Source organism: Vipera ursinii, assembly GCF_947247035.1.
Source record: "Vipera ursinii genome assembly, chromosome: 9".
NCBI classification, from domain to species: domain Eukaryota; kingdom Metazoa; phylum Chordata; class Lepidosauria; order Squamata; family Viperidae; genus Vipera; species Vipera ursinii.
The window spans coordinates 13,815,696-13,827,804 of NC_139523.1; the positions used below are offsets into that span (position 1 = coordinate 13,815,696).

A 12,109-nucleotide genomic window follows, 5' to 3' on the forward strand; every position below is an offset into this window, starting at 1 on the left:
GGTCTCTCTGATGAAGCAATCTAGTTAATAAAATACCTGCCAGATATACCCTTTCAAGCACAGGCTGGACAACCAGCTGTTTTTCCCCAAGCCTGATTATTCTCCAGATGTCTGGAACTCAACCTTTTCATACGGCAATGCTAGAATCCTGGGAACTGAAGCTTCTCATCTGGAGATCTTCTAGGTGGGGAAGGCTGACTTTATAGCAAACTGACATTCCTGTTCCACATTTGCTCATCATATCCAACCCAATCTAGACTGGCCCTTCTGTGCAGACATCTGCACCTGAAGTCTTTCCAACCAACTTACATCCACTGGATGTTGTTCTTAGATTTCTTGCGAATGAGCTGAATCCCTTCTAGGACGTTGGTGATATCATAGATCCGTCTTTTTTGCACCTCCAGCACCTCAGCAGCCCGGTTCAAGTCCAGAACCCCGTCTTCCGATTCGCTGAGCAGGTGGATAAACTTCATGGTCAACAGGCCAAGAGACGTGTCGTAGCGGGTCTTCTCTCCAGGAGATTTGGGGGCTAGAACACACACACCACACAAATCCATGCAACACAATCAGACTAAAATTCTTTGGGATATTCCCCACTTCTGAACCATTCTAATGGTATATGGAGGGGGGTCTTCAAACGTGGCCCTTTTATGACTTGTGGACTTCAACTCCCAGAATTGCCTGGCTTGCCTGGCTGAGGAATTCTGGGAGTTGAAGTCCACAAACCATAAAAGGGCCACGTTTGAAGACCCCTGGTATATGAGAAAGACCTCAGCAAAAAGACACCGCCAAGGGAACAATTCGGCAACAGACAGCAAAGACCACACCTGGATGGTGAGTGGAGCAAGAGGCTTAGGAGAGACCCTAATAGTTCCTCAGGCTGTAATTGAGACAGGGTGGGGTAGGATGAATTGTCCTTTCAGACTTGCAAGATTCTGTCAGTTTAATTTTACAATCAAGTAAGAATTAGTTCATCTGGCTTGATGGGGTGCAATGAAGGCCAGCCTCCTTGTGATGCACCCCAGGTAACGTGACTTTGTCACGGGTAAATAATCTACACATTCCAATTGCTGAACCTCATAAGAATCTCCCAGCACAAAGAAGCTGCATGAATACCGAGATTTGATTCCTATCTCATTTACCTGGAAGGCCAACATCAATCTTGCAAATCTAAAAGTGCAATTCCCTCACCCCCCACACCCTTTACAGCCCAAGAAACTAGGGAGAGTCTCTTTCCCTGCCCACTATCCAGATGTGGGCCATCTGTCTCTTATCTAACCATTCCTGGGAGTGGTTATGCATTAAATTTCCTGCAAATTTAAGTTTCTGCTTGAATTTTTGTTGCCTTTTTTAAAACCGTCTTCCTCACTCTAGCGCCTTCCAAGATGCGCTGGAATACAACCCCCATCCCAGGCTGGATGATAATCTTGACCAGGGATGGTGGAAATTGCAGGAAAATGAACAAAAATAATAATTTTGGTTTATTTTTCATTTTTAAAATAAAATTTGTAGAAAGAGATTTTAAAAGATGTTTCTGAAATAGGGAATCCTTTCAGCACCTAGACCAGGGGTAGGCAACCTCAGCTCTTTTATGACTCGTGGACTTCAACTGTTGAAGTCCACGAGTCATTAAAGAGCTGAGGTTGCCTACCCCTGACCTAGACTAAAAGATGGTGTTCTGTTGCCCTCTAGTGGGCAATAGGGTTTCAGTGCAGCCATGCTTGTTACGAAACCAAGATTAGATCTAGGCTCCTAAAATAACCCAACAGTATTATGTAATGTTCCTTCAGGATGTAATGTTATTCCCAGAAGTATGACAGAAGGAAAAAGAAACGACAGCTTTCTTTACTGAAAAATGCCCTTGCTCTATACAAACTTCTGTTCTTGTGGGTAAAATCCAAACATGAATGAAGGCAAATATACCTGTCCCAGGATAATGTTGCAAAATCTAATTTAGGTCAGTCACCAGAACCAGATATTTAATCTTCCGAGTTTTCAGACTCATGCTAGAGCCCATCTTAAGAGAAATTCCCTGAAGATGGGCTCCAGCACGAAAGATCGGAAGAGTATAAATCTCCGGTCCCGGCAACTGACCCAAATTCGATTTTGCAAAATCCAAACACTTTAGTGATCTAAAAGAAATAAATAAAAATAAAAACTGAGCTAAGCAGGTCATACTGAATAATAATAATAATAATAATAATAATAATAATAATAATAATAATAATAATAATAATAATAATAATAATAATAATAAAAACTTGATACCGAAGCAGATTTCTCACTTTTCACTGGAATCTGCCCCTACCCCATTTCAAGCTGATCCTCAACGAGGACTAGAAACTTAAGATAGCAACTCTAGACTCTTGCCAAAGCATCCTTTCGTTCGGTGTTTCCTCATCTAAGGCATCTTACTTTTTGGACTAGGGATATGTGGGAGCGCAGTTCCTTTGCCTTTCGGTGTTCGGAATTCTGGGATGCACTGCTGAGCGGTTCCTTCAAGATCCAGTTTTCTCTTGGCCTAAGAAAAGGAGAAACAAGAGACGGCCACGGTTAGCTTGGTGGGAAAGCCACGAGCCCACACACTTGGCTACAAACAGCTGCCATACGTCCTTTCCATTTCTCTTCAATCCACAAGGCCTTACAACATTTCATTACCTAGTCTCCGGTATTCTAATCTGGTTTTCCCATGTCATAAAACAAGACTGCCGTGCCCGTTTCTGGGTTTTAGTATCTGTCTGCATCCTCCATTCGAAGGGCTATTTGGAGCATTAAAACCTGCAGAGAAAACTGGCATGCACATATATTCCGGAGCACACCACGGGGTTCAACACAGGGTTGTTTTTTTTGCCAAAATAATAATAATAATAATAAATGTATTGCTATGCTAAACTCCCGCAGTAATCTTTCCCAGCATGATGATCTCCAGATGTGTTGAACTACAATTCCCATGCTTTCCCCCATCAGGACACCCAATGGGGAAAGCGAGCTGAGGGCCAGCATATCCATTCGCCTTGCTTTCTAACGTAGACATGAAATTCCTAGAGTGATATCATCTGGAATGAATGTACAAACGTATTTCCTGCATGGATGTTGGCTGAATGGGCCCGTTTCAGTTTTGGCTTCCTTGCCCCCTGCCAACTTTTTCACAAATGTGTTTTTCATTATTACAGTTTTTTCTTGGTTTGTTTTTTTTTGGGGGTTCCCATAACGCTAAGCAGCTTCAGTCTGTTTGCATGGGTTGCAGTAAAGAAACAGATGAAATAAAATGCAGGTCCTCTACTTACAAAAAGTACGTTTAGCGACGGAAGTTTTAATAGCACTGCAAAAAGCGATTTATAGTAATAGCAATTATATAGACTTATATACTGCTTTGTAGTGCTTTCCAGCCCTCTCTAAGTGGTTTACAGAATCGGACAAACTGGCTCCTCTTTTTATCAAATGTGGAAGGGTGGATGGGCTGAGTCTACCTTGAGCAGCTCAGAATCGAACTCCTGGAGTAGTAAGTAGTGAGTTAGCCTGCAGTACTGCATCCTAACCACCAGGGTCACCCCAGCTCTTATATCAGGGGTCTGCAACCTTGACAACTTTCAAGACTTGTGGACTTCAGCTCCCACAATTCCTCAGCCAGCTATGGGCTGTTTTGTGTTGCTTTCTGATGGGAACATAGAATATAGAATATCAGAGTTGGAAGGGACACGGGAGGTCTTCTACTCCAATCCCCTGCTCAAGTCAAACGGGGATTGACTTTCCCCAAATAAAATGGATGTGTTATTGGAGCTTAAAAATTTAAAAAAATATGTGTTATCAAATGTCTTTGCTGTAACGAGGCAGCATGCCACTGAATTTCTAGTACTGTAGTAAGATGTTGGAGCCTGTACAAGATTGGGATTGATTCAAAGAAGGAAACTTCGGTCTATAGATGGCTCACCCTTGTCCTAAAAGGTGTACCTTGTCTTTTTAAGATAAGTGTCTTTCCAAATAATTCAGCATACAGTGTTATTGTCAGACTAAACCAGGGGTCTGCAACCTTGACAACTTTAAGACTTGTGGACTTCAGCTCCCAGAATTCCTCAGCCAGCTATGCTGGGAGCTGAAGTCCACAAGTCTTAAAGTTGACAAGGTTGCAGACCCCTGTCTTATATGACCGGTTTTTTTTCCACACGACCGTTGCAGCACCCCCAAGTGATCAAAATTCAGACGCTTGGCAACTGACTCATACTTGTGACCACTGCAGTGCAGTGTCCCAGGGTCACGTGATCCCCTTTTGCAAACTTCTGACCAGCAAAGTCAGCGGGGAAATTCAGATTCGCACAGCTACTGCGTTACTAATTTAAGAACTGCAGTGGTTCTCTTTAAGAAGCACGGCAAGGAAGGTTGTAATATGGGGGCAAAACCCACTTAACAACAATCCCACTTAGCAACCGAAACGCTGTGCTCAGTTGTGCCCGTAAGTCACCTGTCAATATCTAAAGTGGGCGAGCCAAGTATCCTGGCACCTTTTTCTTTTGCAAACACATTTAAGCAGACTGAAAACCTAGAGGCCCAAAGACTTTCTCCCCCTGCCCCCCCCAGCAAGAGGACTCTGTGTGTCTGTGTGGAAATGAAGGAAAGAGACCTACATGGAATATGAAGATAGCCGGAAGACAGCTGGAATTAAACAAAGAACCGACTCAAGGAAGCCAAATATCAGTTCAACTAGGAGCTCTAGTTGCAGTCAGGACTGAGCAGTTGAGTAGCACCCAAGTAAATTAAAGAAAGAAAGAAAAGAAAAAAGAGTGAACAGATACTCACTCCTGGTTGAATGGCAGAAGGACACTGGAAGTTGGTGTTCTCCTGTGCAAGCTGCCAGCCTCCCATTTTAGAAATAAAAAATAAACTAATGAAATCAAAAGTCAAGCACAGCAAGTGGGGGGTCCGTGGTTCCAATTTCCGTCCTCTCACACACTTGGGGGGGGACAAAAGAGAAGCCCCTAAAACAGACATGTCAAACACAAGGCCCAAGGGCCGGATCTGGCCCGTGAAGCCACCCTGGAAACAGTGAGGGAACGGCCCCCACTGCCTTGGCCGTGGCCCAGAGACCCTCCTCCTTCCAGAGACCCTCAGATCTGTCCCACTCCTGCCCAGGCCCCCATAGGCACCCTTGATGCCAACGATGTAGAGCTGGCCACGCCCACCCAGTAGGCCATACGCACTCTAGCCACGCCCACCCAGTAGGCCACGCCCACCCTGGCCATACCCACCCGGCCCCCTGAGGGCAACCGCCATGCTGATGCGGCCCTCCATGAAATTGAGTTTGACACCCCTGCCCTAAAACGTTGCCTCCCACCGTAACTCTCTTTTCCTTTTCTCCAGGAAAAGGAAGGGATTCAGTGTAGCTTTTCTGAACAATTTGCTACTAAAACTGGCAAACAGCCAGGACAACATGAATGTTGCTGATCTCAGAGGAAATAGAAGACTCTGTGTATCAATGTACAAAGATACACTTTTGTTTTTCTTGCCTGGTATTTTGGGTTCCAAAGAGAGAAACTTTAGGCCAGGGCTGTTGGCAACTTTAAGACCTGTGGACTTCAACTCCCAGAATTCTGTCCACAGGTCTTAAAAGTTGCCAACGTTGGACAGCCCCGCTTCAGGCTGATGGTCAGGCAAAGATTATCTGTTGCAAATAGGAAGTTGCATCTGTAAACCACAGTCATTTCTGCATTGAACCAGCCAAAAAAAAAAGACAGTAAGAGGCAAAGCTACCTGTACAGGTAGTTCTTCCATTGCTAAGCCAGGCAGCTGTTAAATGAAACAGCCCCTGATTTTACAACCTTTTACTGCAGTTGTTAAGTGAATCACATGTTCATTAAGTAAATCTAGCTTGCCCCATTTGCTTGTCGGAGCTAACCTGCCCTTAGCAACACCTGGAACTCAGCTGGGAAGGTGTTGAGCTTAGCTGGTCACTGCTCACTGAATGCTGGTCAAGGTGAAGGAAGTGAGGTGGGACAAGCTAATTTATGGGCCTGAAGGGTTGAGATTGGTGTTAGCAGAAAAGGAATAATAATAATAATAATAATAATAATAATAATAATAATAATAATAATAATAATAATAATAACAACAACAACAACAACAACAACAACAACAAAACAACAACAACAACAATAATATAATAATAATAATAATAATAATAATAATAATAATAATAATAATAATAATAATAATAATCAACTCCTAGAGCATCCACACAGCGAAATACAGGTAGTCCTCAACTTACGACAACTGAGCCCAAAATTTCTGTTGCTAAGCAAGACAGTTAAATAAGTTTTGCTCTATTTTATGAACACTGCAACGGTCGTAAGTGTGAAAATTGATCATAAGTAACTTTTCCAGTGCCATTGTAACTTCAAATGGTCATTAATGAACTGTTGTAATTCGAGGACTACCTGGAAGGAATTTGATGGAAGATTTTTAGGAATGATACGTTTAGTGTGCCATAAACCAAAGGAATCTTCACCAACAGACCAGCAGCTATAAGATATCTAGAATCATGAAGAACGTCAACCATCTGGCAACGCCTTCCTCTTGACCAAGATTGCGCTTGTGTATTTCAAACAGCACTGAGAAAGTGCAATGTGGAGTAGTTAGTAAACACCTGCAAGGAGGTTTACCACCCAGCTGTTATTATTTGAAGATGCAGTTGAGCAGTTGTGAACAGTCCTCTGAAGCCACTCCAAAGTAGAGCAAGAATTTCTAGCAGTCCGAGAAGCCAGGTGTTCAAGCTACACAAATGTCTTTGTTCCTTCCATAAAATGCAAAATTAAGCAGACTGCTGTCAGTGCAAAAGCTAACGCTAGATACAGGTCACCAAATGCTGGTTCTCCTGTGTAGACTGGCTTTTCCTTTGGATTTTTCAGGCATCGTAGATAGGTCCTTGGATTCTGCACCTTTGCCCAGCTCAGCAACAAGCTCTTAAGGAAAATGTTTGTCGAACTCAGAACTTTAAAGTAGGAATCTGCCCTTTATGCTCAAGGCCGGTTTGCTGGCTAGGGAATTCTGGGAGTTGAAGTCCACACATCTTAAAGTTGCTGAGATGGAGAAAGGCTGGTCTAAGGCAGCGTTTCTCAACCTTGGCAACTTGAAGACCTGTGGACTTCAACTCCCAGATTATGCTGGCTGTGGAATTCTGGGGGTTGAAGTCCACAGGTCTTCCAAGTCGCCAAGATTGAGAAACACTGGCCTAAGACGGTTTACAGGACCTGACTTTCAGAGTTAAATCTGCAACAATGCCAGAGACCCGTCAAGCCCGCCCTTCACCACCAGAGAAATAGAAAGATTAACTAATGTTCCGCCTGATCTACAAAGCATCAATTGTTGGACCGAAGAAAGAAGAGAAGAGTCGTCTCTTGCATCTTTCCCAGTGGATGCTAGAGCAAAATAAGAAAGGAAAAGAGCAATCGAAAAAAGAAAGGTTTTTTTTTATTTAAAAAAAAAGCAGCTTGTGCCATGGCTTCCTGCCCACTTCCTGCCGCTCAGCCTGACAGCTCCCACAGCAGCTGCTATTCCCCACAAGTGCTTCCTTTTGGCTACTGGATCGCTTGGTGGTGACAGAAAACTAGACCGCCTGTCCTCCAGGCAGTCAGACAACGAAGGCGAGGACCCTGGCCTGCAGCCCCAACCTACAGGACGCTGTACCCCACGGGTCTTCAAACTTGGCCCTTTTATGACTTGTAGACTTCAACTCCCAGAATTCCTCAGCCAGGCACGCTGGCTGAGGAATTCGGGGAGTTTTATTTTTTTTATTTTATTTTAATCCCATTTATATCCCGCCCTTCTCCGAAGACTCAGGGCGGCTTACAATCTAAAGCAGAAATCAACGTGCTTAGCAATAGCCTTCATTCTATGTATATGCCTGCTTATTAGGGCTTTCAGGCCCCCCCAAGCGGCTTTATTACAAAGTCAGTTTATTGCCCCCAACAATCTGGGTCCTCATTTTACCTACCTCGGAAGGATGGAAGGCTGAGTCAACCTTGAGCCTGGTGGGACCCGAACCTGCACTAATTGCAGGCAGCTGGTGTTACTTAAGGAGGCATTAGCCCACTGCTCCACCAAGGCTGAAGTCCACAAGTCATTAAAAGGGCCAAGTTTGAAGACCCCTGTTTTAGAACATTGGATACCTTTCATCATTGGCTAGAAAAATGAGGCAGAGCAGGGGTGTCAAACTGCCGGCCCATGGGCCAGACGCGTCACGACGAAACCGCACCCACCCCAGTGCTGGCAATGGGGGGAAAGCTCCGATACATCACGCAACGTCACGAGTTTGACATATTTGAGGTAGAGAGAAAGCAGGTGTCTTCAAACTTGGCCCTTTTATGACTTGTGGACTTCAACTCCCAGAATTCCTCAGCCAGCATGCCTGGCTGAGGAATTCTGGGAGTTGAAGTCCACAAGTCATAAAAGGGCCAGGTTTGAAGACCCCTGCTCTACTCTAAACAAATGCCAGAAACACTGGATTTTCAGAAATAGGGTCTGCCTGTTTAGGAATCTTTCCTAGGAGAGACCAAGAATGAGATGTATACATGTAGTCCTCAACTCACAACTGTTTGTTTAGCAACAATTCAAAGTTCCAACAGCCTTGAAAAGTGACTTGTGATCAGTCCTCGTACTTATGACTGTCACGTCTCCAAGGTCATGTGATCATGATTCAGGCGTTTGTGCACCTACAATGGCTGCATGGGCACATATACATGACTACCATTTGCAACCTTCCCAGCCAGCTTCTGACAAGCAAAGTCAACGGAAAAGGCAACAGGGAAGGTTGCAAATTGCACGTCTTGCTTAACAACCGCAGCCAAAAAAAAAAAAAAGGTTGTAAAATTGGGGAATGGCCACATGATGCCTTGCTTAACATCTGCCCCGCTTAATGGTGAATTTTTCAGTCCCCGCTGTGGTGGTAAGACAAGGACTATCTGTAATATGAAAAAGAATCCTATACAATTTGATTTTGTATCAAAGATGGTGGTTGTTTTTTTTCCAAAACACAACTGGAATTTCTTGGTTTTTCCTTGAAGATGTTTCGCTTCTCCTCCAAGAAGCTTCTTCAGTTCTGCAGTCAGAAGTGAAGAAGCTTCTTGGAGGAGAAGCGAAACATTTTGAAGGAAAAACCAAAAAAGTCCAGTTGGGTTTTGGGGAAGGAAAAAAAAAGCACCTTTGGGATAATCATGACCTGCACGACGGAGAAATCTCCATAGACAAAATTTGATTTTGTAGATCTAGTGAGGTACCTCAGCCCGTCTACCCCTTAGTGTACACTCAACAACAAATGTCACTTAGGGTCTCCAGGCAAAGGAAGTAACTGGGCAAACTAGAAACCCTCCAGAGACTTTTTGAACTTCTGATGCTTAGTGTTACATCCGAACTAGAATAAACCAAGTATGTTCTCTCTTGCAAATCTAGGCATGCTCTACACTTCAAGACTGGGATGGACAATGAATGGAAGCAAGCAGGGCTAAGCTGTGCCCACTATTTAAAAATCAAGCCACAGTTATTATTATTATTATTATTATTATTATTATTATTATTATTATTATTATTATTAATTAAATTTTTATACCGCCCTTCTCCCGAAGGACTCAGGGCGGTGTACGGGGCAATAAATATCAAAATTTAAATATAAAAGTTAAAAAAGAGATTAAAAAGAATTAAATAATTATGCCCAATAATACAATACTAAAAGTGTGTTAAAACTAAATCCAACCCCAAACCCATCAGACCAGGCCAGATTGTTCAAATAAATAAGTTTTTAAATCACGCCGGAAGGAGCGCAGGTCGGGAGCCATCCGGAGCTCAACCGGCAAGCGGTTCCACAGGTCTGGCGCGCCCACAGAGAACGCCCTCCCCCTGGGGGTCACCAGTCGACATTCCTTGACCGGAGGCACCCTGAGGAGGCCCTCTCTGTGGGAGCGCACTGGACGGAGGGAAGTTGATGCCGGCAGCAGGTGCTCCCTAAGGTACTCCGGCCCCAAGCCATGTAGGGCCTTAAACACCATTACCAGTACCTTGAATCTCAGTTAGAGATTCCCTGAAGACATAGAAATATTAAACCCAAAGGATTACAATGAAAAGTTTCTGGAAAACAAACAGGTATTTGAAATCATGTATTGACCATTTCAATTGCATCAGCGTTCATTCTGAATAGGTTACCAGGCAAATGCAGGGAACAGAGAATGAAAAATAACCCAGGAGCCTCTGTTAAAGTCTTGACTATAAAAAGTTATCCGCTAACAGAGGTTTTTTTTTCAACCTTGCCAACTTTAAGGTATGCAGACTTAACTCCCAGAATTGAAGTCCACATTGTCTTAAAAAGTTGCAAATTGTGAGAAACTCTGTGTTAGAATAATCTCATGAAAAGTAAGAAAGAAATCTTCTTGAGCCAAGCAGGGTTGTTTTTTCAAAGTTCCCCAACTGGCTGGGGAATTCTGGGAGTTGAAGTCCTCAAGTTGCCAGGATTGAGAAACATTTCTTTATGATGTAGAAATTTTAAAAAGGCACAAGAATGCTGTTCCCAAATGTCTGGGTGATTTCATAAACAAATTGACAGGACTGCAGAATTGTATTTCCAAAGTGTGACTTGATTTTTTTTTTTGGGGGGGGGGGTTGTTTAAAAAAAGGAAGGAACAAGCCCATATAGATGATTCTCGACTTATGACCACAATTGAACCAGAATTTCCATTGCTACGCGAGGTGGTTGTTAAATGAGTTGCACCTCATTTTATGAGCTTTTTGCCACAATCGTTAAGCAAATCACTGCAGCTGTTAAGTGAATCACCCAGTCGTTAACTGAATCCAGTTTCCCCCATTGACTTTGCTTGTCAGAAGCCAGCGGGGAAGGTTACAAATGGTGATCACATCACACACACACACACACGCTGCAATTCAACTGTCGAAATACATGCTGGTTGCCAAGCACACGATTTTGGATCTCATGACCATGGGGATGCAACAACAATTGTTAAGTACAAGGATGAGACGTAAATTACTTTTTCCACTGTCGTCGTTGTAACTTCCAATGGTCGTTAAATGAATGGTTGTCAATGAAGAACTATCTGTAGTTGCAAAGGAATTATCAGAAGCTGGTGACACGCATTCACAAGAGCACCCAGCATATCCTGGATAACAGGGTGTGTATGTATGTGTATGTGCTTTGCAAGACCACCCACTAAGCTTCCCATGCATTCTCTGCTACCTTAATAATAATAATACTAAAGTTGGAAGGTACCTGGAGGTCATCTAGTCCAACCCTCTGCTGAGGAAGGAAACCCTATACCATTTCAGACAAATGGCTGTCCAGTCTCTTCTTAAAAACTTTCAGTGTTGGAGTATTCACCACTTCTGGAGGTAGGTTGTTCTACTGGTTAATTGTTCTGTCAGTAAGTTTCTCCTTAGTTCTAGGTTGCTTCTCTCTTTGGTTAGTTTCCCTCCGTTGCTTCTTGTTCTGTCCTCAGATGCTTTGGTGAATAGCTTGACTCCCTCTTCTTTGTGGCAGCCCCTGAGATACTGGAAGACTGCTATCATGTCACCCCTCATCCTTCTCTTCCTTAAACTAGACATACCCAATTCCAGCAACCGTTCCTTATATGTTTTAGCCTCCAGTCCCCTGATCATCTTTGTTGCTCTTCTCTGCACTCTTTCTAGTCTCAACATCTTTTTTATATCATAGTGACCAAAAATGGATGCAATATTTTGTAAAAATGCCGCATGGGGGCCCCCGAAAGCCCTAATAAGCAGGCATATACATAGAATGAAGGCTATTGCTAAGCACATTGATTTGTGCTTCTTAGGTTGTAAGCCGCCCTGAGTCTTTGGAGAAGGGTGGGATATAAATGGGATTAAAAAAAAAATATTCCAAGTGTGGCCTTACCAAGGCATTGTAAGGCCACCTTCATGCTTCCTTCAATCTTTCTTCTGATGCAATTCCCACCTGCCATCAAAACCCTTGTTTCTAAAATTAGGTAGGTGCCTAAATTTTAAATAAAGTCTGAGAACTGACATGGCGGGTTGAGAAACGCCACCCAGGTTTGCACAGAGGTTCAATCCGTGAAACAGGAAATGCGGACACACACCCCTC

At 43.4% G+C, this 12,109-nt stretch overlaps 1 protein-coding gene across 1 annotated transcript in view; it reads right to left on the reverse strand.

Annotated features, from left to right (window-relative positions):
* The window catches only part of E2F2 (E2F transcription factor 2), a gene marked incomplete at its 5' end in the record, with an annotated part of 42,179 nt that overhangs the window by 6,659 nt on the left and 23,411 nt on the right, over positions 1–12,109 (reverse strand). Inside the window, 2 exons of the mRNA XM_083369869.1 lie at positions 310–529; positions 2,416–2,521. Of these exons, the coding sequence (XP_083225995.1) occupies positions 310–529; positions 2,416–2,521 (326 nt within the window). The remainder of the gene's footprint in view (positions 1–309; positions 530–2,415; positions 2,522–12,109) is intronic.